Genomic DNA, 27,968 nt, shown 5'->3' with positions numbered 1-27,968 from the left:
CAGTTGGTGCATTCACAGTGTTGTGCAACCATCACCTCTTATTCCAGAGCATTCCATCACCCCAAAAAGAAACCCTGTCCCCGTCAGCAGTCACTCTCACACCTCCCCCCACCCCCACCCCCCAATCCCAGCCCCTGGCAACCACGAGTCTACTTCCTATCTCTGTGGATTGGCCTGTTCTGGACGTTTCCTGTACGTGGAATCACACAGTGTGTGTCCTTCTGTGTCTGGACTATTTTATTGAACATGTCAGGGTTCATCCATGTTGCACTGAGCGTCAGACTTTTCTCCTGCCTGAGGCTGAATCACATTCCAGGGTGTGGAGGGACCACGTCTTGTTTATCCATCCATCATTTGACAGGCGTTTTAGGTTGTTTTCCCCTTTTGACTACTGTGAATAGCATTGCTTCGAACATTCACGTACAAGTTCTCCTTTGAACACCTGTTTCCAACCGTTTTGAGTATATTCTCTGGGGATGGAATTGCTAGGTTATATGGTAATTGGTTCTGTCTTTCTTTTTTCCCCTCATAATTTCCAAATGCTCGCTGGCTTTGTCCAAACCTATCTGGACTTCAGGTTTCTCCTGCCCTTCTGGATTGAGTGGGGTGGGGGGGTACAGTTCCACAGCTGGTCCTGGGGCATCCCCCGCAGGTCAAAGGGTACCCTGTTCTCCTGTCTCCCCCTGCTGCATCCACCCCCCCAGCCCCGTCTTCAGTCTCCACCTCCCTTGGGCAAAAAGAACAGGGTCTGAGGAGACCCGAGTTCAAGTCCCAGCTCCCAAGCCACTGACGGTCTCTGAGCCTCGGTCTTCCCATCTGTGAAGTGGGTGTACACGATAAACTGTCTCACCAACATTCTAGGGAAGGCTCAGGGAGATGTGGTTCCTGGGACAGGGAGTGTGTCCTTACGAGCATCCTGGGTCATAAGAAGTAGGCATCAGCTCCAGTCACAGAGGAGGTGCCGGGGTGCAGTGAGGGCGGGGCTCAGCCAGGAGCTGGGGGCACCCTCAGGCTTGGCGGACCCCCCAGCCCCTGCTCTGGGCCGTGCTGCACTGTTTGTTGAAAGCTGGCAGGAAATTTCCCTTTTGAGGAAACTAGGCCCAAAGACCCTCAAGCAGCCACCCAGGGTCACACTGCCGTGGGTCCAACAGGTGGAGACTGTAACTGCCCAGAGCTCTCAGTGTCGCCCCCCGAGGCCACCAATGCACCAAGGAGGGGGGCAGGAGGATCCCTCTCAGCACCTCAAATGCAACAGGCTGGACCCCAACAATAAAAAACAGGATCAGGTTTAATACATAAGCCGCCGTCGAGGTTACAGACGCATCTTGGGCGGGATGCCCGGGTGCCGAGATGCTGGGCTGTGAGTGGGGCCTCCACTCTCATATGTACAGACGTCCCCAAAGGGAAATGGTCACGCAGTGTCTGGCTGTGATGCCGCCAGCATGGCCGTCCTGTGGCCAGCATTGTGTGTGGGTCCCTGCAGTGGGGGCTGGGCCCCTCTCTCCAGCCGCGCCTAGGAGCGGTTCAGAAGCGAGTTCTGAATGTCTTCCAGGACTTGGTGGAAGAGCTCCTCGCGGGACTTCATGCCGTCCAGGTACACTGAAATCAGAAAAGCCACGGTCAAGGGACGTCCAGGTTTCCCAAATGGTCCCGATGGGGAGGGGCTGGCCTCATCTTAGTCAGGGACTTACCCACTTCCACGCCGTCGGCCTCCATCTCCCGCTTATACTTCTGGTACATAGGCCACACGTGGCCGTCGAAGAGGCCGGGGGGATCGGGGACTGTGTAGCTTCGCGTACTGGGGCGGGGGATGGGCGAGAATGAGCTCACCCTTGTCTCCCGAGGGCGGTGCTGTGAGCAGAGCCTGGGGTGCGGGAACTGGGGCGGGCGGCACCACCGAGAACGGGGACCTTGCTGAGTCAGGGGCCCCGTGCGAGGCCCCAACTTCCGGCATTTTCCCTGGGGGGCCTGGGAGATGCCCAGGGCAGGGCATGGGTGGGCTACACTATCCAGGCCACAGGCTGTGGGCCTCTGGGACCCAGCACGGGCCACCCAGGTGCCTGCTCCCCATCAGCCTGCGGCCTCAGGGTGGCCGTGTGTCCAGGGGGCATTACCCGGCTTCCCGGTCCTGCCTGGGGATGCCGACAGGGCCCCTAGGCTCACCTCCTCCTCCACTTGCACTCTTCGTACGGGACGGTCAGGAAGTACCGTCGGCTATACACGTCCACCAGGGGCCTGGCCGGGGTGGGGGACACGGTCAGCACCCGTGGGTCAACGTACAAAATGCCACGGCCTTGGCCTCCAGAGACATTCCTGGGTGGTAAGGCCGGGGGGGAGGGGTCTGGGCTGGTTAGTTTAGGGAGGAGTGGGGGGACCAGGCTCCTACTATGCCCACAGCAGCCCCCTACCCTGAGGATGGAATCCTCCCCCTCTCCCAGCTTGGATGGGCCTAGAGAGATACGATGTCCTGCCTAGGGTCACCCAGCAAGGCTGGGAATCCCACCCAGCTTCCTGCTCTGCCTGAGGAACCTGAGGTCCCAGGAGGAAGACTCATTGCCCCAAGAAGCGTGGGTATTCGCCCTTGGGCTGGGCCCAGCTCTGCCCCTGTCTCCGAGCCTCTGGCTGCACGTCCCACACACCCGGGCCTTAGTGTCCTGTCTGTCCATAGAGACTCGGCGACCTTGGGGCCCGGACCTGGGGATGCTCACTTGTAGCTGTAGAGCAGGAAGCCTTCCAGAATGAGGATGTGGGTGTCCGAGGCGTCCAGCTGGACGTTGACCCCGTGGGCGCGGGCGAACTTCCGGGGGCTGCTCACCCATGCCCGCACGGTGCTCAGCATGGCCTCCATGTCCAGGGACTCCAGCACTGGGGGCGGGAGAGGGGGCGTTGGTGGGGTGGGGGCCGGGAGCAGCGCGGGCAGGGGGCGCGGGGCTGCCGTCCGTCCTTACCGTCCCACTGTTTGAAGCCGTCCTCCCCAACTGCTATTTGATCTTGGGGCTGAAACAGAGGAGCCCACGCCGCGGGCTCAGTGCCCGCCTTCCCACCTCACGCCACCCTGGGGCGACAGTGCCTGGAGAGCCCACTGTGAGGGTCCGGGTGCCCCTGCCTGCCCCGTCCCCCTGCAGCTCATAGTTGGAGGCTGCGAGGTCCCAGGCAGGGGCGGGGGAGGGCTCCAGGCTGGCACTCAGAGCCCCCTCCCCAACCTTGTGACTGCTGGGACCAGGAGGGGGGGGATTTTGCATCCATCGTCTAGTTACCCCTCATCCTCCACAAAGCCTCAAGGGCAGGCTCAGAGCCCATTTTGCAGATGGGAAAGTGGAGGTGCAGAGGATAAGGGGTACTGCCCAGGTGGCACGCCCACGCGGGGAACCGCGGTTTCCCTCTCCGTCCCGTGGGGAACGGGTGGGCCGTGAGCACATGCCAGGCACACACTAGCGGTCCCTCGCTCTCCCGGCTCGCGTTAGCCCAGGGCGCCCCGGGAGGGGTCTGCTTGCCCTGAGTTTCCTTCCCAGGGCGCCTTCCCCCACCCCCGGCCAGGGCGACCACCTTGAAGAAGTCATCCTGGTGGATCACACAGCAGTTGGGCAGTGCCTTGAGGAGGCTGTTGGTCAGTGTGGTCTTGCCGCCATTGGTCATGCTGTGGAGAGAGCATACACGTGGAGGCTGCCTGGGGCCCCTCTCTGGACCTGTGCGGCTCTCGAGGGGCCCCCAGGAGCAGACTCAAATCTAAAACACAGGCCTGTAGGGAATTCCCTGGTGGTCCAGTGGTTAGGACTCCGTGCTCTCGCTGCCGAGGGCCTGGGTTTGATCCCTGGTCGGGAACTAAGATCCCACACGCCAAGCTGCATTGCCAAAAACAAAGCAAAGCAAAACAAACACAGGCCTGTAAAACGTTAGCGCTAAGAGGGTATTTCTATTCATCTAAAGTCAGAGGAGGCCTTTCTAAGCAGCTGACCCAGGCCGCCCGGCTGCCTACTGCCCACTGCCCGCTGAGGCCAGGCACAGGCCTGCGCTCGCCTGCCTGACAAAACAGAGAAAGGGGGCAGAGCATATGAAAACAAACAAAAACACTAACATACAGCCTTAGCTGGGGTCCTGGAAGCACTGCTTTCTGTGTTCAGACTCATTCAGTGTTACTGCAAACCCAGGAGGTGGGGCTGGGAGCTCGTCTTTACAGACAGGAAAACTGAGGCCCATGTGTGACTTAGCCTCAGCAAGGCTTAAAAAAAAAAAAGCCAAAATGTTAAAGCAAGTGCACACTGGGGGAGAAAAAAAAATTTTGTGATAGGAAAACCCGCAGTTCCCTGCAAAACCGGGAAGAGGCGGTCACCTTATGACAAAGGGAAAGGATTATTTAAAAAAAGCAATGAGCAAAGCAGGATAACTGACTCATCCTGGTGTGCCTGGGATGTCTCTGGTTTTAGTGCTCAAAGTCCCAAATCCTGGGGACCCTGCAGTCCCAGGAAAAGCAGGACAGATGGTCACCCTAAGGACTCGACTGGGGCTGCCAAAGGACAGAGAAGGATGACTGTCAGGACTTTCTGGACATGAGTGTCCCTTTGACCCTGCTGTCCCTGTCTTAGGAATCATGGGTGGAAAGCTGGGTGTGGGAGGGGTGGGAGCTGCAGCCACTGAAAAGGACCGATGGGAAAGGCGACCCCCTTATATTAAGGGGAGTAGGTTCGAATATGCTCGATGTTAATTTGAGTTGTTGAAAGACACACCGTGCCCTCAGGGCCGGCTACAGAATGTGCAGAAATGGGGGGCCCTGGTCTCACTATTAGGAATTTCAAGAGGGTGATGGAGGGGGAGGATCCAGGCGACCTCCTGGGTGGGGGCGCCAAGCCAGCCCTGCTTATTGTAAAAGATTGCTAGACATCGTCTTAAAAAGGCCTGGTTATGGGTCATAAATCCCCAGGGAGGCCAGGCCCCTGCCTGAGGTCAGCAGATGTGGCTCCAAAGGCAGGTGCCACACCGTCAGGGCGTGCCATTCTGGGGACCCCGCCCCACCTGCCCACGTGCCTCCCTGAGGTCGGTGTCTTCCCACCCCCACCGCCTTAAGGAAGGTCCGCCTGAGCTTTATAAAAAAGTCTTCTATCCCCACGGAGTCTAGTCGAGGGTGGGGGGTGGGGAAGTGACTTCCATTTGGAAATTTTAAATTGGGCCCCTTGCCCAGCCTTGCGCCGAACCGGGGGCGGAGACCCCACCTCGCACTCCGACCTTGGGCATCGGGTCCCTGCGACACCAGGCGCCAGGCAGCCCTCCATTCATTCCCCAGCCTCCTCGGTCCGCACAGGGGCGCGCCCGGCCGGCCTCCACCGCGCGCTCGCGCCTGTGCCCCCGCGGGACGGCCCGCCCGGGGCCCTGGACGCTCACCCTCCGATGCCCACGATGTACTTCATCTCCGCGCGGAGGGGCGGCGGGGACCGCGGTTGGCAAGCTGACTCCCGGCTCCCGGGCACCCGGGCACCCGGCTGAGCCCGACCTCGCAGTACGTCCCGGCTTCATTGAGAAAACCCCGCGCCTTTATAGGCTAGGGCAGCCCGGAGGCCGCCCCGAGGGAGGCGGCCCACGGCCTATGGGGAGCGCGGCCCGCGCGGTGAAGGGCGGGGGAGCGCGGGGCGCGCCGCACCTGTTCGCACTGGATGGAAATAGCTCCACGCTGCCTTTTGCCTAAATTAGCCACGGGTCGGCCGGGCAGGGGGGTGTGGGTGGATGTCACCCCGCCGCCTCCTCCCTTCTCCCCCTCCTCCCCTCCCGCCCCTCCCAGCCAGCCTGCCCACGGGGCAGATAACTGGCCGCACGTCTTCCCTCCCTAAAAATATCCAGTCCGGTGTGTCCCCTGGCCTGACCCTGACATTAAGGCCGGTTCTGGTGGCTTGAAGAAAGGAACTCACCCCCCCCCCCAGCTCTGTCTCCAGCCCCAGCAGCCCCAGAGGTCCCCACAGCAGGGGACTTCCTTTTCTAAGGGGGTTGCAGCCAAGATGGGCTTAAGGTCCAGAGTGGTGAACCCCAAGATAGCTCCGTTCTGGTCACCCTGGCCGCCAGAAAGTCTCAGCGTGAAACCAGCGGCTGTTCATCGGGTGCCCACGTGAGGCCTGGCGTCACTGGGCTTGGCCTCAGGCCTCTCATCAGCTGGGGGGTTGGGGGAGGCAGGGCCCTTCTCATCCCGCCTCCTTACTGACCAGCGGGTTCCAAGTCTCCCACCCACCTCCCCACCAGAGGAGACCTTGTGGTTTCAGGACCCCTTTTTCACTCTTGAAAATGACTGAGGACCCCAGGGAGTTTTTGTTTTGATTATTGTCATGGATAATATTTACCACCTTATAGATTAAAACTGCGAAAAATTAAAGGTTTGTTAACTTTTAAAAAGGACAACCAGGGACTTTCCTGGTGGTCCAGTGGGTAAGACCCCGCATTGCCAATGCAGGGGTCCTGGTCTGATCCCCAGTCGGGGGAACTGGATCCTGCATGCGAGCGGCCACTAAGAGTCAGTGTGCTGCAAAAAAAGAAAAAAGAAAAGGAAAACCAATCACTACGTGGTCACGTAAATATATTTTTAGTGAAAAATAATATTTTTTAAAAAATAAAAAATTAAGGGAGTGGGCTTGATAAAATTTAAAAAAACCTTTTGTACATCAAACGACATTATTAAGAAAGTGAACAAACAAAGCAGGGAATGGGAGAAAATATTCACAAGTCATATATTGATATATGGTAAGAGGTTACTAGCCAGCATGTATAAAAAAAATCTTACAAGTCAGCAACAAAAAGACAAACGACCCTATTTATTTATTTAATTTATTTATTTTTGGCTGCGTCTCGTGGCATGCAGGATCTTAGTTCCCCAACCAGGGATCGAACCCATGGCCCCTGCAGTGGAAGCAAGGAGTCTTAACCACTGGCCTGCCAGGGAAGTCCAATTAAGAAAGTGAAAAGACAAAGTGGGGAATGGGAGAAAACATTTATAAGTCACATATATGGTAAGAAGTTACTAGCTAGAATATATAAGCAACCCTTACAAGTCAACAACAAAAAGACAAACGACCCAATTTAAAAATGGGCGACGAATCTGAATAGACATTTCTTCAAAGAAGATACACTCGTGACCAACAAGCACATGAAAACATGCTCAGCATCACTGATTATCTGGGATACGCAAACCAAAACCATAGTGAGACACCACTCGCGCCTACTGGGATGGCCCTAGTCAAAGAGATGGACAGTAATGTGTGTTGGTGAGAATGGAGAGATTCAGCACCGCCTGGTTGGGATATGGAAAATGGGGCAGTCGCTGTGGAAAACAGCTGACGGTTTTATGACCCAATGTCACGTCAAAGTATCTACCCAAGAGAAATGAAAACATATGTCCCCAGAGAAGGCTGCACGTGAATGTTTATAGTAGCTTGATTCACAGGAGCTGAAAGGTGGAAACAGCATGTGTCCATCCACAGATGATACACAAACTGTGGTCCATCCACACGTGGACTATTATGCTGCTGTGAGAAGGGGGTGAAGCCCCGACACGCGCTACCACGTGGACGGACTCAGAACACGATGCTCAGGGAGAGAAGCAGACACAGAAGGACACACAGGGTGTGACTCCACTGACGGGAACCGTCCAGAACAGGCAGCTGCACAGACAGAGAGTGGGTTCCTGGTTGTCAGGGGCTGGGAGAGGGAAAATGGGGCAGTGGGGGGCAATTACTTACATGGTGTTCTTCTGGGGTGATGAGAATGTTCTGGAATTAGATAGAAGTGATGGTCGCACAACATTGTAAATTCACTGTCACCAAATCGTATATTTACAATAATGACTAGTTGTATATTATGTGAATTTCACCTCAGTTAACAACAAAAAAAGCTGAGAACCTTTCCAGCTACCGTCAGAGGGAGGGGACATGTGGCTACAGCAGAAGATCAGAAAGATACCCTGCTGCTGGCTGTGAGGAGGGAGGAAGGGGCCGCGAGCCAGGGATGTGGCGCCTCTAGAAGCTAGAAGAGGCAGAAACCAATTCTCCCACGGAGCCTCCGGAGGGACCAGCCCTGCCCACATCTTGACCTTACCCCCGTGAGCCCCATGTCAGACTCCTCACCTCCAGAACTGTCAGAGAATCAATTCATCTTGTTTAAATAAAAAAAAATTTTTTTAGATAAAAGAATGATATTCTACATTTTTGCAAGTCTCTTTAATGTCTGGTTTAGAAGGAGTCTCCCATCTGCTTGTTTTTCAGCTCATTTCCATAGTTGTTTTGGTTGATATACAGGAAGAAAACCCAGCTTCACACACACACACACACACAGGAGGATTTTTAGCCTTATTAGGTCATCATGGGCAGTCTTCTTTGTCCTACACCCAAACTGCAAAGGTGGACTGTTCTCTTTCGTTCTCTGCTCCATTAAAGGCCATTGGTCTATCTTTGCACTTTGTTTTATTTTTATTTTTGGCCGCACCGTGTGGCACGCAGGATTTTAGTTCCCCGACCAGGGACTGAACCCCGGTCCCCTGCATTGGGAGTATGGAGTCTTAACCACCGGACCGCCAGGGAAGTCCCTATCTTTGCACTTTGAATGGATCTTTTGCTCACGTGTGATTTTGACCTGGAAGACCCCCTGAATGGGTCTCAGCGACCACCACCCTTGCCCACCGTGGACACACTTTAAGAACCCCTGTGTAAGAATCCTGCGCTTGAATCCTGCGTCTGTGTTTGGCACCTGGGGGAGCTCGGGCCCCACCCTTACCTCTCTGTGCCTCACCTGTTCTCATCTTTATAAAGGAGGCTGCTGGCCCCAACAGGAGGGAGTCTCTCTTTGGCCCTGGGCTCCCACCCCCAGGAGGCTTTATGAAGGGAGGATGCCCTGCCCTACCCATCACTTACCTGCCCCTCAGCAGCCAGAGCTGCTGCCACAGGGCCTTTGTACATGCTGTTTTCTCTTCTAGGAACCCCCCTCCCCTTACCCAATCCTCTTCCCCTGGGCTAACTTTGACTAAGCCATCCTGCCTCAACTTGGATGTCTGCCCCCTCCTCCAGGAAGCCTTTCTAGATCCCCACCCCTTCTCTCCACACCGCCAGTTCCCTCCTGGGCAGGCAGGGACAGATGTGTCTTGTTCTCTGATGCATCTCTGGTGCCTAAGAAGGCGGGCCTGCAAAAGTCAGAGGCTCCTTAAATGGTAGCGGAGGGAATGAATGAAACAGGGAGGGGCAGGAGATCTTTGAATCAGCCGCCCAGTGAAACTCGTGGGGATTTCAGCAAGAATCCTGTTAAGTCAATGTAGCCAGAATCCCCCCACCTTACCCCTCACGTCTCCTCCTAGTGATTCTCCATCCACCGACCCCACTGCTCCTTGGCTGCAGACCTGCTCACCTGTGCTGTGTTAGGCGAGCAGTACAGTCTTACAGCTTGAACTGTCTGGCACTGGCACTCTGTATGCCCGGCCAGAGGGAGCTTTGTAAAAACCCAGGCCAGGGGCTGTCTTCCCTCTGTTTCAACTCTCCTGTGCCACATGCCTCCCCATTCTTATTTGCATTTAAAAGAAGCACAGGGACTTCCCTGGTGGTCCAGTGGTTAAGACCCCGAGGTGTTCCCAATGCAGGGGGCCTAGGTTTGATCCCTGGTTGGGGAACTAGATCCCACATGCCGCAACTGAAAAACATAAATAAATTAATTAAATAAAACGAGCACACTGTCCTCACCCCTAGGCCCTGCCCTGTGTGGACCCCAAGACCTCCCTCCCCCTCGTTCCACTGGCAGGACCTGCCGTGGCCAAGACAGCAGTGGAGGGCCAACCAGTGGTGGAGGCAGAAAGTGATGGATCTTCTTGATAACTGGTTAACAGACTCCCCTAGTGGCTTCAGGCAGGACTCTCCTGGCACAGAGGTCAGGAGAGGTCACTGGGGGGCAGTAACCCTCACTTCAAAGGCGGCCATCAGGGGCAGAATGACCAAATGGCCAAGACGTGGGTCTTGTCTGCTGGCCCCCATCCCTTCCTCCCCTCTCCAGCCCCTCCTGGGTCTCCATTCCCTTTCTTGGCGGCGTGGCTGGACCTGTGAGCCTGAGCTCCATCAGCTGCCCCGCAGGCAGGGGGAAAGCCAGCTCCGGGTGTGACCTCTGGCTCAGTTTCAGTGGCAAGAATTTCCCGGGAGCTTCCTCGCGGGGCATGTGGCCCAAGCCACGGGTGACGGTGATGCGTCCAGATAGAGGCCCTGGCAGGGCACTGCCAGAGGCCTCCCTATCGGCTCACCCTGGCACACGGGCTCCCAGGGCAGACCTGCCCGTCCCCAAACAGCCCACTGGTCCAAGGTCATTAACAGTGACCGTCCTGTCCTGTAGTGTGAATCATCTAGAACAGGTAGCTCCCCAGACACAGGGAGTGGGTTCCCGGTTGTCAGGGGATGGGGGAGGCATGGGGGGGTGTGTGTGACTGCTGATGGGGACGGGGTCTCCTTTTGGGGAAATGGGAAAGTTCTGGACCAGAGGTAACGGCTGCACGACATTGTGAATGTGCTACATGCCACTAATGGTAAAAATCTCCCCCTCGCCCCCCCCACCCCCGCCTCCAGCCGCCCTTCATTTTCCTGTTCCGGTCTCACCCAGCTCTGTCCGGCCTCCAAGCCTTTGTCCTTGCTGGGCCCTCCACCGGGGACACCTCTCTCCCATCCCATCGGCCTGGCTAACTGCTACTTCTCTATCTGGTCTCCAATCAGATAGGACCCTCTTTTCCTAGCCTTTCCTCCTGGTCCCCAGTAAGGCCCTGGTTCCCTGCATCAAACTCCCCCACTGGGCTGGGAGCAACATGAGGGCTGCTCGGTCTCTGCGGGATCTTCAGTGCTCAGCTCATGAATGAGTGAACGAATGCGGTTTGCAAGAACCCCCTCAGGATCATCAGAGACTCGGTGGGGTGGGAAAAAGGGGTGGGTCCTTCACCTCCAGACATGGCACCCCAGATCCCAGCACCAGCTCAGCCATGTCAACACCCCCTCCTCGCTGCCCCCGTGCTGCTCGAGGCCCCTTCTGCTCCAGGCCCCCTCCCAGCCCCCCGTGAAGCAACCTCCTCCGTGAAGGACGCCCCACAGGGGCAGGATGGCCGAGGCAGGTGGGCTGGCGCCTGCCGGCTCCCACCATCAACCGGATGGTGACTTGGTGTGGACCTCATGCCCGTCCTGGCATCCCTGCCACCAGCAGGTCCCCAAATCCTGGGCGTGGACAACGGGAGGACTCCTCTTGTACCTGGCACGGGAGGGTCCACTCTGACCCTTTGAGGGGCACAGACCCCCATCGTCCTGCAGCTGGCCGAGGGCTGGGGCCCTCCAGCCATGCGATGAGGTGGCCAGAGGGTGGCACAGAGTCAGACCTCAGACCCATCACTCAGTGTCCTGGTGACCCCAGGAGAGCCACGTCCCCTCTCTGTGCCTCTGCCTCCCCCTCAGTAACGGGGGGCCTGTGCTAGCTGGGACTCAGACTCCTATTATTACTGTTACTATTATTACTGTGATACAGTGATTTATAATAAGAAACACGTAGTTGGGCTTACTCCCAGGTCCTGGCACACAGCTCCTAAAGCCCTTGTAATTTGCTAAGTGAGAAGCGGGAACATCTATTGTTATAATTTTTTGGGGGGGGTGCATTTTTTTTTCTTGGCCTTACTGAGCACCACGTGGCACTTCCCTGACCAGGGATCGAACCCGTGTCCCCTGCCGTGGAAGCTCGGCATCGTAACCACTGGACCGCCAGGGACGTCCCTTTTACTATCATGTTTGGTCTCTTGTCCTCTGTGCCTGAAATGGCTCCAGAGAATAGCAATTCATTTTTTAATACATGTATTTATTTATTAAATTTATTGGCTGGGTTGGGTCTTCGTTGCTACACGCGGGCTTTCTGCAGTTGCAGGGAGCGGGGGCTACTCTTCGTTGTGGTGCGTGGGCTTCTCATGGCGGTGGCTTCTCTTGTTGAGGAGCACAGGCTCTAGGCACGCGGGCTTCAGTAGTTGCGGCATGTGGGCTCAGTAGTTGTGGCTTGCAGGCTCTAGAGCACAGGCTCGGTAGTTGTGGCGCAAGGGCTTAGTTGCTCTGCGGCATGTGGGATCTTCCTGGCCCAGGGATCAAACCCATGTCCCCTGCATTGGCAGGTGGATGCTTAACCACTGCACCACCAGGGAAGCTCCTCCTTTGCTATTCATAACAAGCCCTTTCAACCACACCTGAGTGTATGCTACAAACTGACTTTTGGAAACGCCCTATAACCACAGGATGGGGGCTGGTGGCCAGGAGACCCCACCAACTCTGGGATTAGAGGGCTGGAACTTTCAGCCCCACCCCTGACCTCAGGGGAGGGGAGAAGGGCTGGAGGTTGAGTCAATCACCAGTGGTGTGTCAATCATGTCTCGGTAAAAATCCCTAAATAGAGACTTCCCTGGCGGTCCAGGTATTAAGACTCCGCCCTTCCACTGCATGGGGTGCGGGTTTGATCCCTGGTCAGGGAACTAAGATCCTGCCTGCCATGCTGTGCAGCCACCCACCCACCCCCCCAAAAAAAAAATCCCTAAATGATTTTCGTAGAGCTTCCGGGTGGGTGAACGCAGCGAGGTGCTGGGAGGGTGGTGCCCAGAGAGGGCCTGGAAGCTCCGCCCCCTTCCCCACACCTCGCCCTGTGCATCTCTTCCATCTGACTCTGTTGCTGAGTGGTACCCTGTTCTAGGACCTGCGACTGATTGGTGTCTGAAGTGGGGGACGTCTTGTGGGGCTGAGCCCTTAGCCTGTGAGCTTTGCCCTAACTGGTAGCGTCAGGATTGAGACACATTGTAGGACACCCCGCCGGTGTCTGCTGGGAACGTTGCTTAATACTAGTAATTAATATTGTTAACTGCCGACTAAGTTTGATTCCAGACAAGACTGGGGACAGATAGGGAACTTGAATCAGAGACAGGCAGAGCCAGAAGAGGCCTCGGGAAGAACCCACCTGGGGCTCCTGTTCTGCAGGTGGGAGACAGAAGCAAGAGGAGACAGGCCACGGCCCAAGGTCACCCAAGGTTGCCCAAGGTTGCTCGACGTTGAGCTGTGGCCCCTCCTGTCCCGTGAAAGTTCCTCCCTCTGCACCACGCCCAAGACCAGCGCCACATCGCTCGGACATGGACAAAAGCCACAAACCTCCCTTCTCCATGACAGTTTATTTATTTCACATAAAAATCCCCCAAAGCTCATGGGAATGATGTCTTCACATCACGACAGGAATCGGAATGAATTGTTTTTGTTTTTAAAAACCGCAAAACTCACCGTGGGAAGGATGGGCACGTGAACTGCAACTCTGGGGGGGGGGGACTCATGACGCATCCCATGTGTCACAAGAGGAAAACCCAACGTCCCTTTAGAAGGAGGACTCAATGTCCATCGCATTTCAGCCAAAACTGCCCTGCAGATACAAATCTTTCGCAAAGCCGATTTCAGAGGGTGCGGGTAGCAGCCTGCCCGGACACGGTGGCCCCGTTTGGACAGAGCTGTGCCTCGGAACCTCACACACCTGTGGACGGGTGGCCGACCTGGAGACAGCCCCCCCGGGGGTCTCTCTCTCTTCTGGAGGCGCTGTGAGGTTGGATTGGGGTCCTCGGTTCCACTTGCTCGTTGTCTACGGCTGCTGGTGGTCCAGTGGGGCGGTGGGTGGGCCACGGTGAACCAGGGGGGGTCTGTGTTGGAATTTCTTGTTTGGCCAGAATCTTTAGGCTGCAGGCTCCTTGAGGGCAGGATGGGTTTCCTCCTTCATCCCTGCGTTGTCACCTTAGCAGGCACTCAGTAATTGCCGCGTTGGGTGGAATGCACCCGTTCCTATCCTGGGCTCCTTTTTCACTTCCAGTGAAGCACTGGCTTTTCAGCAGCTATTGCATTTACTGGGGCCTTGTGGGCCTTGCAGGTCACGTGTCCATCTCGGCTGAGCAGAGCCAGCCACCTGAGCCTGGAGTTGGGGGTGGCCGGCAGTCACCTAGGCACCTCTTATAAGAGGAGGCGCTCTGGACAGGGGCTGGGGACAAGTGGGCCCAGTATGGAGGGGCCTTTCGGAGGGCAGCCTGCAGAGGCCCTATCCACCAGGCTCTCCTGCCCCAGGTTAACTCATCTGAGCCCAGAACACAGTCCCTGTCCTTTATTTGACATTTGGGAAACAGAGCAGAAACACAAATTAAAAAACCCCACCAGACGCCCAAATGCCCCGGCGTCACAGGAGCAGTGCTGGGTTCTAGAAGATGCAGGCCTAAGGCTGCTTAGAAACCCCGAGTCTTCTGAGGCGGGAGCCACTGGTGTTCAGGGTGGGTTGATTCCTTGACGCACAGGATGCGTTGTTGTCCCTTTTGCTCAGCACTGAACACCACCAGCTCCCTCCTGCTGTTGGGATAACCCCAAACACACCCCCTTGATGTCCCAGGGGGAGAAGCATTTGACATTTCCTTTGAGGCCAAGAACCTCCTACTGGGAAATTACTGGGGGAGGGGAGGGTCAACCAAACCTGGATGACACCCACTAAGAAGCCAGCTACAGATACAGCAAGAGGGGCCGGGCGATGCACCCGCTCAACTTTTGCTCAGATTCATAGAAACAGACTCTCAGTTGGAAGGGACCACAGAGGACCACTTGGTGCAAGCACCATCCAGCCTTTCTTTGAATGCCTCTAGAGATGGGGAAGTCATTCCCTCTAAAGTCCACCAGACTGGCGTTTCAACCACATAAGAAAAGTCTGGATTTTTTTTGTCCTAAGGAAATCTGCCTCCTTTGAATGCAGATGGCCGTAGCATCCAGGCTTGGTTTATTTTCCCAAGTGACCTTTGTAACACTCAAATGTCCAGTACCCTGTATCTTCCTTTCTCTTGATCTGTGTTTCTGGGACGAGCTTATTTCAGAGCTGGTTTCTCGGCCTCTGTTCCTGGTGGGAGCCCAAGGGGCGCATCCCAACCCCTTGTTGGCGGAGGGATTAGGGAAATGGGGAGGCTCATTCCTTGGTAGGAGGTATTGGTCAGGATTGCCCTGTGGCGTGGCCTCCGCATTCAAGGGGCTTGAGAATGTTCTAGATTGAGGGGGGTGTAGTTTTGCAACTGTAGGACAAAGACGATTATCAGCAGCCCTCACTGGCACTGTGGCTCCGATGCTCCCTAAGAAGGCGAGACTTATTGGTGGTGGGGGGGTGGATGGGGCGTTCAAAGGAAAAGCCGTGAGCTCGAAGGCTGGACAGTGCCCAGGGGTGGGGGCGGCATGGCGCTGCTGGGCGTGGGGGCTGAGCTTCCAGGCCAGTGCCCAGGGCTGCAGGGGCCATTCTGGGAGGAAAGGCACACGAAGGAATTCAGACCCAGCCAAGGAGTCGGTGGGCATCTGTGGCCCCAACCTGGGCCAGGTGACAGGCAAGAGTAGGGTGCTGACCGGGATTCTGTGCAGCGGGAAGGGGTCTCTGAGGCTGCCAAGGACACACGGGCCACGCACAATGCTTCTTGCTCTTCTTGGCCATTGTGAGTTCATGAGTGTGGGAGGCTGGAGAACTGGGTCCTTTTCCAGAATGCACTAATGCTGCATCATTAAAAAAAAATGTTTTCAAGCCGCTGGAAAGGATGTTGGGTTTCAGAGATGGATGGAGGAGACAGGCACCCCCCGGAGACTGTGACTCAGGATGAGGCGGGGACGAGATCCAGGGTCAGAGGGCGTCCAACAGAACTTTCTTGGCATCTGGGGTCTTCTCTCGTGTCCTCCTCTGTGCTCACATCACCTCAGGACATGCTGGAGAGGCAGAAACACAATCAGGGTATTATTATTATCATTTCTAAAGAAAGTGGAAAATGTTCCATGTGTGGGGAATCCAGAAGAATGACCTAATCGGCTGTGGTGCGCCCTCAGCAGCAAGAGTGGCTTCTGCCTTTCAAGGTCTGCCACCTGCCACCCACCTTCCAGGTGTGGTTCTGAAGGGGACCTCCCTTTTGGTGCCCCAGCCAAAGAATAGGCCCTCGGGCTGGTATCCTCAATCAGACTGGAGGGAGGCTTCATCTCACCCATCTGCTCACCAACCCATCCTATCCATCCATCCATCCATCCACCCAACCCATCTATCCATTCAACCAAGCATCCATCCATCCAATCATCCATCCATCCATCCACCTGCCATTCACCAACCCACCCATCCACTTACCCATCCATTCACTCACCTACCCATCCATCCACCCATCCATCCATCCATTATTCATTCACTTATTCATCGCCCTTCCATCTGTCTTTCCATGTATCCACTCATCCACATATGTACCTGCCCATCTACCTATCTACTCATCCCTCTATCCACCTACCCATCCGTCTGCCCATCTGTCCATCCACCCATTGCTCCCAACCATTCCTTCTTTTATATATTTAATCATTTTAGACATGTTTGTTTATCATCTCTACCTGAGGAGTCCCAGGAGAGGGTCTAATTCTACTGTTTGTTGTATCTGCTGACTTTTTCTCATGATGAATGATTTCCTTGTGTGTTTTGTGTCTGTGGATGGGAACCCATCTCCAGAAGGATTGAGACGGTCATGTTGGAAATGCACTGAGAACTCGCTTCTATTCAGTGTCCCCAGGGCAATACTGGTCTAAGACCATTTTTGATGTCTATTTCTCAGCTTGGGGCTTCCTGGGTCACATGGGTGGTATTAAGGCATACAGCCAGGCCATGTTACAGATCTGTGGCAGAGTGTGTGGTCAAGGATTAATGTTGTATGTTCCAAAGAAAAGTCTGGCCCTTGCCTGGCTCCTGGGAGGTCACCTCTGAGCCCTTGGAATGTCCTTCCTGATAAGAGTATCTTTGTTTGCCTGGGACCTTGGGTCATGCTGGATAGTCTCTGCTGACAGTGTGATTTAAGGCAGGAGCTGTGGACCATGTGGTATCAGCTCAACCTCTGGAGGGGCTGAAGACTAAGGTCAGCCATGTGGGTGGTCCACCATGCATGTGACTGACCCTCAGTAAATACCCTGGACACCAGGGCTCAGGTGAGCATCCCTGGTTTGTGACACTCGGTGTGTATCACCACACCTGGCTGCTGAGAGAATTAAGGGCTGTCCCAACATCCCCTGGGAGCTTGCAGCTGTCTCTCCTGGCCCCACCCCCCACACCTTTTCCTATTGCTGACTTTGAGCTGTATCCACCCTTCCATTGTAATAAACCATAACTGTGAGCAAAACAGCTTTGCTGAGTCCTGTGAGTCCTTCTAGCAAACCACTGACCCTGGGGGTGGTCTCCAGGACCCCTGACACACAGGGAGGCTTTTCCTGGCATCCAGAGCCAGGCAGACATACAGAGATAGGCTGTGGGCAGACAGTGTACCCTTTGGCTGAGTTGAATCCCAGGCTTTGGGGGGCCTGGCTCTGGGTGGACATCTCAGTAAGGGACATCAGCTCTGAGGCCTACCGTCAATGGCTCCCCCTGGAGTTGAGCAGGGACAGGCTGCCTGGACCCAGAGGAGGCCCTGTTGTCATGGCAACCAGAGTCTCCCTGCCTCCCTGGTGCAGCATCCTCCCCCCTCCAACTAGTCATGAGGAACTTATCCCAGGGTAGGTTTCACTTAGAATGTTTTCCAAAAAAGGTGCCAAGATTGCCTGCTTCCCACCCACCTTGTTTCCTGATCTTCTGTGCCCAGAGCAGACCTGTGGGAAAAAGAAGGAATCTCAGCATTAGTTGCCTGTTTGGGGAGCCTTGGCACTTGGCTGTGAGCCCCATGAGGGCCAACATGGCTTCGTCCTGATCTGGCACAAAGCAAGTGTCAGCGCGTGTCTGCTGTGTAACAAATAAGCCAGGACAGGCAGTCATGAGGAGGCAGGCAGTTGTGAGGAGACAGGCTGAGTCCTGCCACAAAATGAAACCACTGCTGCTGCTCCAGGTCTGCCCACCAGGAAGTCTGAACCCACCCACTGGGACCTGCACAAAGGTCACCAGTTGGAACCTTCATCTGAGAGTATATCTTGGTCTCTTGGCTGCATCAGCTGCCTCTGGTCCCCATGCCTGGCCTATGATGGATGCAGGGTGGGAGGAGGAGGAGAAGGCCATCCCAAGGTGCAACCACTGCCCTCAAGGAGCTCACGGAAAGGAGAAGGAGGGTATATCAAAGGTCAAATGCAGGAGGCAGACCTGACAGAAGGAAATAGAAAAGGCAGGAGGGGCTTCTGGAGGCCAGGGAGGGGGCCATTCATCTGTCTACACATCCCAGGGCAAGGCACTAAAGGACTTTCAATAGAGAGTTGCTGGAGTTAAAAAAAATGAAAAAGAGGGGCTTTCCTGGTGGTCTAGTGGTTAGGACTCCATGCTTCCATTGCAGGGGGCATGGTTTTGATCCCTGGCCGGGAAACTAAGATCCCACATGCAATGAGGTGTGGCCAAAAATTAAAAAAAAAAAAAAAAAAAGGAAAAAAAATTTAAAAAAAGGAGAAGGATGAGAATGGGAACAACTGCTTAACAGTGCACAGGGTCTCCCTCTGGGATGATGGAATGTGCTGGAACCGGAGAGAGGTGCTGGTTGCCCGTAACTGTGGATGCACTAAATTCACATTAAAATGGCTTGATGGAGTTGCCCTCGTGCTGGCCAACTCACACTGGTGGCCTTTTTCTTCTTTTTTCTGCACCACTTGACATGCGGGATCTTAGTTCCCTGACCAGGGATCGAACCCGTGCCCCCTGCAGTGGAAGTGTGGAATCGTAACCACCGGACCGCCAGGGAAGTCCCAAGGCGGCCTTATTTCAGCATCATGGTAACCTCAGATCACCTTTTCCCGACATTCCTTGGGCTCAACAGCCTCTGGCAGGTGTGGGCTCTGGCCGGCAGCCACCTGCACACTTACCTGTCCTCCGCCAGCCCCGCCTCCGCCTTCTCTTCAGACCTGGGCAGGACGCACTCTGGCTGTGGCCTCGCGCTGGGGACAGAAAGATGTGACGAGGGATGACCAGCCAGCCGAGTGGGCCCAGGGGCTCTGGCTCCCACTGGCTCCTCTGCCTGGACTCGTGTGGCCTGACAGCGGTCGGGAGAGGGTTTGGCTGCCTCGGGGAAGTGCCGGGGCCTGGTGGGTGGGCTGGGTGATGGGACGGCCAGGGATGCATGAAGACAGAGACAGGTGGGGCAGGGGAGGGCCATGGGCCATTCCTTGGGGGCGCTCATCTCAGCTTATTGCCACTCCAGGGGCCTCTACGCCCTTGCTCCCTGGACGCTGCTGCCCGTGTGCTGTGATTCTGGAAGGTGGGCGCCCTGCTTATCCCGTCATCTCTCTATTCCCACCCACAGCTAAGGCTCGGGAGGCAGGAGGAGCGTAACTCACGCAGAGAGATGGGGGTGGGGGGAGGCCCTGGGGGAGAGAGAAAAGGAGGAAGAGAAAGAAGACAGACCGACAGACATGGCCACCTCCCACCCATCAGGATGGCTGCTACCTTAAAATTAAAAAAAAAAACAAAACTTGGCCACACCACGTGGCATGTGGGATCTTAGTTCCCAGACCAGGGGTCGAACCTGCGGCCTGCTGCAGTGGAAGCACAGAGTCTTAACCACTGGAGCACCAGGGAAGTCTGCAGGATGGCTACTACCTTTAACACAGAACACTTGTTACGGTGCCGGCGAGGATGTGGAGAAACTGGAACCCTGCGTGTGGCTGGTGGGGTGGGGATGTCAAATGGGAGAGTCACTGTGGCAGAGAGTCTAGCAGCTCCTCAGAAGATGAAACACTGAGTTACCATAAGGTCCAGCAGCTCCACTCCTGGGTCTACGTACACGCCCAAAGACGTGAAAGCAGGGACTTGAACAGATAACTGTACACCCATGTTCACAGTGGGACGATTCACAGTAGCCAAGAGGTGAAAACAACCCCAGTGTCCACTGAGAGGTGATGGATGAACAAAATGGGGTCCATCCACACACTGGAACATGACGCAGCCTTGAAAAGGAAGGAGGTTCTGACACCTGCTGCACCACGGATGGACCTTGAGGACGTGATGCTCAGTGAGAGAAGCCAGACACAGAAGGACACACAGTGTCTTATTCCAGTCCCAGGAGGTCCCTAGAGGAGTCAGATCCACAGAGACAGGAAGTAGATGGTGGGGGCCAGGAGCTGGGGGAGGGGGTGGGGAGTCCATGTTTCATGGGGACAGAGTTTCCGTTTGGGGAGATGAGAAAGTTCTGGAGAGGGAGGGTAGGGTTGGTTGCACAACAGTGTGAATGGACTTAATGCCACTGAACTGTGCCCTTAAAAATGGTCGAGAAGGTGAATTTTACATCCTGTGTATTTTACCACAACTAAAGATTAAAAAAAAAAGACAGGAAGGAAGGAAAGAGGAAGGGAAGGGAGGCAGGGAATAGAGAAGAGAGAGGAGGGGAAGGAGGAAAACTCCCCAGAAGGTGTGGGATAGGGGGGTCCTGGCGCCCTCCATGCCCCCTCCCTCCACCCCACCCAGGCTCATCACTGTTAAATGATGCTGTGTGAAGCTGCTGTCATTTTTCTGTTTTTATACACATATCCCCGTATTCCCTCCCTTCCTTGACTCCCCCTAATTTTTCTTATTATGCTTCTCATCTGCCCACATCACCCCTCCTGCCTCAGGATCTGCTTCCCTCACGCCGTGAGGCGTCCTTCCCCTTTGCCCTTTGAGGAACCCTCTGGACCAGGACTCAGGCTGAACAGCCTCAGTCTCCCCCAGGCTGGCACAGGGCCTGGCAATGGCGCATGTTTTCGACCCACTGAAAGCCCCAATTCTTTCTTGGACTTGCTGTGTGGCCTTGAGCAGATGTCTTGCCCTCTCTGAGCCTCGGATACCCAGGCTATCAGATGCTTTTAGGAACCCTGGCCCTGCCCTGCTCTCAGACGGGATAGGGTGGGGATGGGGGGATGAGAAAGGGTCCAGAAATAGGATAAGGGCTCTGTAACTGGGTGGGCCCGGAATGGTCCTGAAGTTCTGTGAGCACTGCCACTGTTGAAAAATTAGCCAGTAAGTCACTGAAGGGGTGATTCTGGGGTAAGTCTGCTGAGGGCGGAGCGTGGAGGGGGGCTCGTGTTCCCCCCCGTGTCACCAAGACGGCAAAGAGGACTCTCCACGGGGGCAGGCTGCTGTTTTTGCCTGGTGGGTTACACTGGTCCTGATTTCTCACGATAACCCTCAGGGTGGCCTTGAACTTTTCACTTGCCTAATGTCACTCTGCGGCTTCGTGGGAGAGTCTGGATTCGAGCCTGGGTCTGACCCCAAGCCCTCAAGAGAGGGGCAGGACCTTGAGCTATGTGCGTGCGTGACATTGGTCCCCAATGAGCCGAAGTCCCCAGTTCCTGCCCCCACCCCAGCTCGGGGCCAAACTCAGCACCAGCCCCAACCCGGCCCCACACAGGTCACTCTGCACAGACCTTTCTCTCCTGGCCCTGAGCCTTTCCTCTTCATACCTGGAAGAGAGAGAAAGGAGAGCCCGTGAGAGGCAGCCTGGGAATCCCCTTCCCTGTGGGAACAGGAAAACAATCTCTCTGTCACATCTAAATACATGCCAGGCCTTAGAGCAGAAAGGACAGTCGGAGCTGACGGGCCTGCAGGTCTTTTTTTTGTTTGTTTCCTGCAGCTGCTCCACAAGACTGCCCACCCCTACCCCGGGGCAGGGGTATCTGTTTTATTGGCATATTCCAGCATCTGGTGTAGACGTGGCTCAGCGGACATTTTTTGCATCAGCCCTGAACAGAGCCAGTATAGAGCAACCCCCTCATTGATGTGGGTTTGATCCACAGGGCCCCTCCATCAGGGCAACGCTTTCCTGTAAAGGGCCAGAGAGTCAGTATTTTCGGCTCTGCAGGCCAGTCTCTGTGGCAACCCAACCATTCTGCTGTAGCTCAAAAACAGCCATGGATGGTTTGTAAATGGATGGGTGGTAGCTGTGTGCCAATAAAACTTTATTTATAAAGACAAGCCGGGGGCTGGGGCTCACTGGCCCCCTGGCCTGTACTAGATGGCCAGGCCTGCTGTGTTCTGTCATTTCACAGGAGCTTATTTCACTGTATCTTCCTTTGTTCTGCTCTCCCACTCAGGTCTGGTTCCCCGGTAGCCCGCTTGGGCTGAGCAGGGGTGGGTGAGAGGTGAGCAGCCTGGGGAGGGGGGGAGGTGGGCAAAGGAGATGGAGGTGGGGGGGCACTTCCAGGGCCCAGCGACACTCACTGTAGCACACAGTCTGGGATCTGCACGTGCTCCATGGGGATGAGCTGCTCCAGATCTTCCAAGCTGTGCACGTACTGGATCTTGTTGATGAACTTGACGCTGGCGGGAGGAGAAGGAGGGAGATGTCTGAAAGCCAGCCCTTGGGGTGGTTCCTCAGGGCCAGAAGGAGTGATGGCAGGCAGGGAAGCACACGCAACGCTATACCGGGTTGCCACAAGCACCTTCGCCCAAACCTCCCTCCCGGCCCGTGCCAGCCTCCACCCCCGGCCCCTCGTGGGGGGACAGAGCAGAACCCAGGGTCTCCCCTTGCAAGAAGGGAAGCATCCCGAGGCACGTGTTCAACACCAGTCCCTGCAGAGCTGAGGGACTTCTTTGAAGAAAGCAGAGAGGAAAGAGATGCTACTAGACTCCAGGCTCCATCCTCCGCAGGAGTTGCTCCTCTATGTGAATCTTCCCAAGACCTTTCCTGGCATAATCGTCACTGCCCGCCTGGTGCCAGTAGTCATTTGGGCACGAGACAGGTGCACGTGGGGACTGCTGATTCATTTTGCATTCTTTTGGAATGAAAGGCTTCTTCTGGTCCAAACCCCAGCTCTGGCTGTCTGCTGCCACTGAGGTGCTTTGTCACCAGCATGTTGCTTTGAACTTGTGATTTTTTTGTTTTCTTTTAATTACCTTAAACCTAATTTTGGTAAAATGCCCAATAAATTTTTCTCAAGGTCAAATCAGTTTTTCTTTCCTTTTTTAAAAAAATTATTTATTAATTTAGTTGTGCTGGGTGCTAGTTGCAGCAGGCAGGCTCTTTAGTTGTGCCATGTGGGATCTAGTTCCCTGACTAAGGATCAAACCTGGGCCGCCTACATTGGGAGCACGGAGTCTTACCCACTGCACCACCAGGGAAGTCCTTCAAATCAGTTTTTCTAATGATGAGATATATAAGGCCAAGAAAACGTAACAGTACAATAAGTCATAAAATAATCAAACAACAGTGAAAAAAAAAAGAAAAAAGTAAGATAGAGCCACACAGCTACAAAACTGTGTCAGAAAGTTTTACACCTATTTTTAGAGATTAAAGTTCAGCTCATGCTTTCCTGCATCCAGCATAAAGGGAGACCCAGGAGGAAGGTTACAGTTTGCAGTGTCCATAAGGGAGAGATACACAGGTCAGTCAGCAGAGGCCACTGGTAACTGATCAGGGAATGATAGACGTTTTCCCACGGAGAGTCACAAAGCGGCCATGTGTACCAGAATAAATAACCCTCACCGCTTTCGTGCAGTTGAAAACGGTGGGGGTTAGTTCTTTCTTTCTTTATATTTTTTGGCCAAGCTACATGGCTTGCAGGATCTCAGCTCCCTGACCAGGAATTGTACCCATGCCCTCAGCAGTGAAAGCTCGGAGTCCTAACCACTGGATAGCCAGGGAATTCCCTGAAATTAATTTTCTTAATTAAAAAAAATTATTCTTGGAACATGAGTTCTCCCTCCAGATGGCGTGACAGAAAGGGAAAGGGCCCTGGGACAGACTGACTCTACCTGAACACCCTGGGTCTGGAGGCCTCTGAAGATGGGTGATTTGATTTGTTGGAAAGGTTTTTTTGTGTTTTTGTTTTTTTTTTTTAAGGGGGGACAGAGGCGACACCTGTGGTCTGAGCACTTGGCTATAAATACAGGTGACATCACATCGTGAGGATGACATTGCAAGGCCGCCATGCCCGGTGTGGGAAACGGATACCCAGTTTCCATGTGACGATACTGTCTGCCCGTGAGCTGAGCTCTGTCTCGGGAAGGGGGGCTCTCGGGAGGGAGCGTTCCAGTCCAGAACAAGGCACATCCTGACGTTTAGATCATCGTGGAATAAACAGGAGTACTCTTTGAGTTACAATCACAGAACCTCAGGGCTAGGGCTGGGTGGCAGCTTAGAACTCATCTCCACTTTCCTTGGATTTTCAACGGGGAAGCTTACTTTAACCCCCTTCTCTCCTCCTATTTCTCTGAAAGCTCAAAATGAGACCTTCGAAATTCACCGTGGGAAAAGCAACCCAGGGAATTCCCTGGTGGTCGGGTAGCTAGGACTCCGTGCTTTCACTGCAGAGGCTGCCCGAGTTCGATCCCCGTTCAGGGAACTAAGACCCCACAAGCCACACAGTGTGGCCAATAAATAAGTAAATAAAATAACAAAAAAAAATTTTTCAAATGTAGGAAAAGAAAACCTAACGTGAGAGAATTACCTGCTTTCGAGGCAAATTCCAGTTCCCGATTTATGGGGTGTCGAGGACAGAATGCGATTCTGTTAGGCTGAAGTGTGTGTCTGCCGTTCTGCCCGGTGGGGTCATCATTATTAGCACAGATGACCCCTGATTAGTGTATTAAAGGCCTGATTGTGAAATGGAGCAGGACCCTATGGTCCTCCCCCCCGCCCCGCCCCCCCGCCCCGGTTCTCTGCCTGCCTTTTGTCTGTGGAAAACCTTTAGCCAAAGAATAAGTTTAATCAGAGAAGTGAGAAAATGCAGAAACAAAGGAACACAGTCAAAGGAGACCAAATAATGACAATTTAGTCATTAAGCAAAGTCAAGGACCTTTAGCTCCTTCTCAAGGGTTATACATAATATTCTGAGCCACGTCCTGCGAGCTGTCTTGTAGATTCTGAAACCCCCACCAGGTGGAAGAAGTTAATTACACGATGACCAGGCTGTAGCGATGACATAAGCTGCCACAATTCTGAGAACCGGCCTCAAAGAAATGGAAAAAGAAAATGACCCTGGAACTGAAGATTGACTGTACCTAAAACAATCGAGATGATACTAGTCAGATCACCGATGACCAGTTTCAAGACTGTCAGAGCTGCCTGTATTGTTTCTGCATGTAGCGCCCTCCTTCTTGCCCCCCGTTGTTGGGGGAGGGGAGTCGGCCTTTGGACGGGTGTCTGCCCTACCCACCCCCCCACCCCCCAGGTTGCCAGCATCCAAAATAAAGCAAACTTTCCTTTCCACCAACCTGGCCTCTATACTGGCTTTTGAGCAGACAGCAGCCGGACCCCACCTTCAGTTACAATTTCACTAAGTGCAAATGTCTGAGGGTGCTTGGGAGTCACTGAACACACAGCACCTGAAGTTACCTTCTTGTCCCTGTGCTGTGATGCTCTCAAGGCAAAGTTTGACTCCGTCTCTTCAACTCATCACAGACTCTTCACTGGGAATGTGGAAATGAGGGGCCTTCATTTAGAAATATATATGTTTGTTTATTATTTGGTTGTGCTGGGTCTTAGTTGCAGCAGGCGGGCTCCTTAGTTGCAGCATGCATGTGGGGTCTAGTTCCCTGACTAGGGATCAAACCCAGCCCACCTGCATTGGGAGCTTGGCATCTTAAGCACTGCGCCACCAGGGAAGTCCTGGGGGTCTTCATTTAATGCAACGTTTTTTGTTTGTTTATACTGATTTATTTTTATTTATGTGGTTGCACCAGTCTTCTTTTTCTTTTTTTTTTTTAGATAAATTTATTTATTTATTTATTGGCTGCATTGAGTCTTCATTGCTGCACGCTGGCTTTTCTCTAGTTGTGGCGAGCAGGGGCTACTCTTCGTTGCCGTGCATGGCCTTCTCAGTGCGGTGGTGTCTCTTCTTGCAGAGCACAGGCTCTAGGTGCATGGGCTTCAGTAGTTGTGGCATGTGGGCTCAGTAGTTGTGGCTCGAGGGCTCTAGAGTGCAGGCTCAGTAGTTGTGGCCAACAGGCTTAGTTGCTCCACGGCATGTGGGATCTTCCCGGACCAGGGATGAAACCCGTGTCCCCTGCATTGGCAGGCAGATTCTTAACCACTGCACCACCAGGGAAGTCCTGCGCCAGGACTTAGTTGTAGCACATGGGCTCCTTAGTTGCAGCAGGTGGGCTCCTTGGTTGCAGCTTGCCAGCTCTTTAGTTGTGGTCTGTGAACTCTTAGTTGCGGCGTGCATCTGGGATCTAGTTCCCTGACCAGGGATTGAACCCGGGTTCCCTGCATTGGGAGCTCAGAGTCTTAACCATTGCGCCACCAGGGAAGTCCCTAATTCAATGTTTTGAATTATGTTACATTAAATGTACGTTCCATTTTATGTGATTGATGAGGGCGTTTCACATGACTAATTTTGTTTTACTTGCTCTGTGTGTCCAGCTGCTTCTATCTTGTGCACATTCCAAAGAAACAACCAGCTCCTGAGACTCATGGGAGGTCACCTGTAAGCCCTAGGGATGTCCTGTCTGGTAAGCGTCTTCATTTACCCAGAGCCTTGAGCCCAGTCCATAGACTGCACTAAAAGCATGCTTCATGGTGGGTTCTTGGGCCATCATATCAGTTCCTGAGGAACCAAGGGGGCCAAGTGGGCGCTGAATGCCCATGTGGCTAAGCCTCGGTGGAAATCCTGGACACCAAGGTCAGCTTCCCCGTTGGCCGTACTTCCTACACGTGGTCACACATTGTTGCAGCAAGAATGAAGGGCTTTGGGTACAACTCCACTGGGACAGGGTAATTAGAGGCTCACTTCTGGCTTCTCCTGGATGCCCATATGCACCTTTTACCTTTGCCCATTGTAAAAAAAAAAAATTCATTTATTTATATATTATTCAGTTGCGCTGGGTCTTAGCTGCAGCAGGCGGGCTCCTTAGTTGTGGCATGCAAACTCTTTGTTGCAGCATGCATGTGGGATCTGGTTCCCTGACCAGGGATCAAACCCAGGCCCCCTGCATTCGGAGCGCAGAGTCTTACCCACCATGCCACCAGGGAAGTCCGTTCTTTGCTGCATTTAATCTTCACCCTTTCCTGTAATCAACTGTAACCATGAGCATAACAGCTTTTCTGGGTTCTGTGAGTTCTGTCTGTAAATCATCAAAGCTGAGGGTGGTCTCAGACACCTCCAAAACACACCTGTGTTGCTTCACCACGTCCTTGTCCAGGAGTGGGTCAGACCCTCCTGGCATCCTAATGCCCCTCCCCCACAGATTCCAGAGTGGATGGAGCTGGGCTTCCTTCTGAGGGCGTGTGATGGGCTGGTGACCTTGCTGCGTGACTCTGGGTGATTCCCTTGAATCTTCTGAGCCTCGGTTTCCTCATCCATGAAATGGGCGCAGCCAAGTCAGCCTTTCAGGGTTGTGGTTGTAAATGTTAAAAAGTATCCAACATTCAATATGGAAGAGCTGGTTGTTATTATTTTTCTGGTAATGTTTGTGGCTAGATAATAGTATGCATGATTTAAAAAAAATTTTTGTTTTAAGATTTATTTTTTATTTATTTTACTTTTGGCTGCATTGAGTCTTCACTGCTCTGCACAGACTTTGGTTATAAACATTTTTAGAAAATTATTTTATTTTATTATGATTATTTTGGCTATGTTGAGTCTTCGTTGCTGTGCACGGGCTTTCCCTAGTTGTAGCGAATGGGGGCACACAGGCTCTAGGTGTGCGGGCTTCAGTAGTTGTGGCACATGGGCTCAGCAGTTGTGGCACATGGGCTTAGTTACTCTGCGGCATGTGGGATCTTCCTGGACTAGGGATCAAACCCGTGTCCCCTGCATTGGCAGGTGGATTCTTAACCACTGTGCCACCAGGGAAGTCCCTGTGGTTATAGACAGACTGTAAAATGTATCCGACATTCAATACGGGAGGGCTTCCCAGGTGGCGCAGTGGTTGAGAATCCGCCTGCCAATGCAGGGGACACGGGTTCGATCCCTGCTCCAAGAAGATCCCACATGCCGCGGAGCAACTAAGCCCATGCGCCACAACTATTGAGCCTGTGCTTTAGAGCCTGCGAGCCACAACTATTGAGCCCACGTGCTGCAACTACT

The 27,968-nt window shown here is 54.1% G+C and overlaps 3 protein-coding genes across 4 annotated transcripts in view; 1 reads left to right on the top strand and 2 right to left on the bottom strand.

Moving 5' to 3' along the window:
* Positions 1–8,360, top strand: part of DAPK3 (death associated protein kinase 3) — a 32,828-nt gene extending 24,468 nt beyond the window's left edge. Inside the window, exon 12 of the transcript XR_009049137.1 lies at positions 7,849–8,360. The gene's annotated coding sequence lies outside the window, so the exon portion shown is untranslated. The remainder of the gene's footprint in view (positions 1–7,848) is intronic.
* On the bottom strand, positions 1,271–5,494 carry NMRK2 (nicotinamide riboside kinase 2). Of its 2 annotated transcripts, none has more exons than XM_057708248.1 (7): positions 5,377–5,494; positions 3,547–3,637; positions 2,949–2,997; positions 2,709–2,865; positions 2,164–2,235; positions 1,692–1,798; positions 1,271–1,599 (listed from the first exon to the last, which is right to left on the bottom strand). In XM_057708248.1, exons 1-7 carry the CDS (start codon positions 5,400–5,402, stop codon positions 1,514–1,516), a joined length of 588 nt encoding a protein of 195 aa, XP_057564231.1. In that variant the 5' UTR covers positions 5,403–5,494; the 3' UTR covers positions 1,271–1,513. The 2 variants fall into 2 exon arrangements, with proteins under 2 accessions (XP_057564231.1, XP_057564232.1); XM_057708249.1 differs by having other exon boundaries at positions 1,350–1,599; positions 2,949–3,024; positions 5,377–5,445.
* A 6,733-nt stretch (positions 8,361–15,093) lies between the features above and the next one.
* The window catches only part of ATCAY (ATCAY kinesin light chain interacting caytaxin), a 34,038-nt gene continuing 21,163 nt past the window's right edge, over positions 15,094–27,968 (bottom strand). Inside the window, exons 8-12 of the mRNA XM_057710022.1 lie at positions 22,159–22,257; positions 21,366–21,401; positions 18,831–18,902; positions 17,610–17,642; positions 15,094–15,292 (exon numbers count right to left, since the gene is read on the bottom strand). Coding sequence (XP_057566005.1) covers positions 15,094–15,292; positions 17,610–17,642; positions 18,831–18,902; positions 21,366–21,401; positions 22,159–22,257 — 439 coding nt within the window. The remainder of the gene's footprint in view (positions 15,293–17,609; positions 17,643–18,830; positions 18,903–21,365; positions 21,402–22,158; positions 22,258–27,968) is intronic.

This window comes from Hippopotamus amphibius, chromosome 15 (genome assembly GCF_030028045.1).
Source record: "Hippopotamus amphibius kiboko isolate mHipAmp2 chromosome 15, mHipAmp2.hap2, whole genome shotgun sequence".
Taxonomy (NCBI): domain Eukaryota; kingdom Metazoa; phylum Chordata; class Mammalia; order Artiodactyla; family Hippopotamidae; genus Hippopotamus; species Hippopotamus amphibius.
The sequence above is the reverse complement of the archived record's forward strand: the minus strand, read 5'-3'. Positions and strand labels throughout refer to the sequence as shown.

What these genes read in the sequence shown, in the direction of transcription:
- NMRK2 (XM_057708249.1), bottom strand. Translation starts at nt 5,402, where the DNA reads ATGAAGTACATCGTGGGCATCGGAGG. An exon ending in ACCAGGATGACTTCTTCAAG is followed by an intron (nt 3,025 to 3,546) that starts GTGGTCGCCCTG and finishes GCGGGCACTGAG; the next exon opens with CCCGCGGCGTGGGCTCCTCT. An exon ending in GGCCGACGGCGTGGAAGTGG is followed by an intron (nt 1,600 to 1,691) that starts GTAAGTCCCTGA and finishes TTCTGATTTCAG; the next exon opens with TGTACCTGGACGGCATGAAG.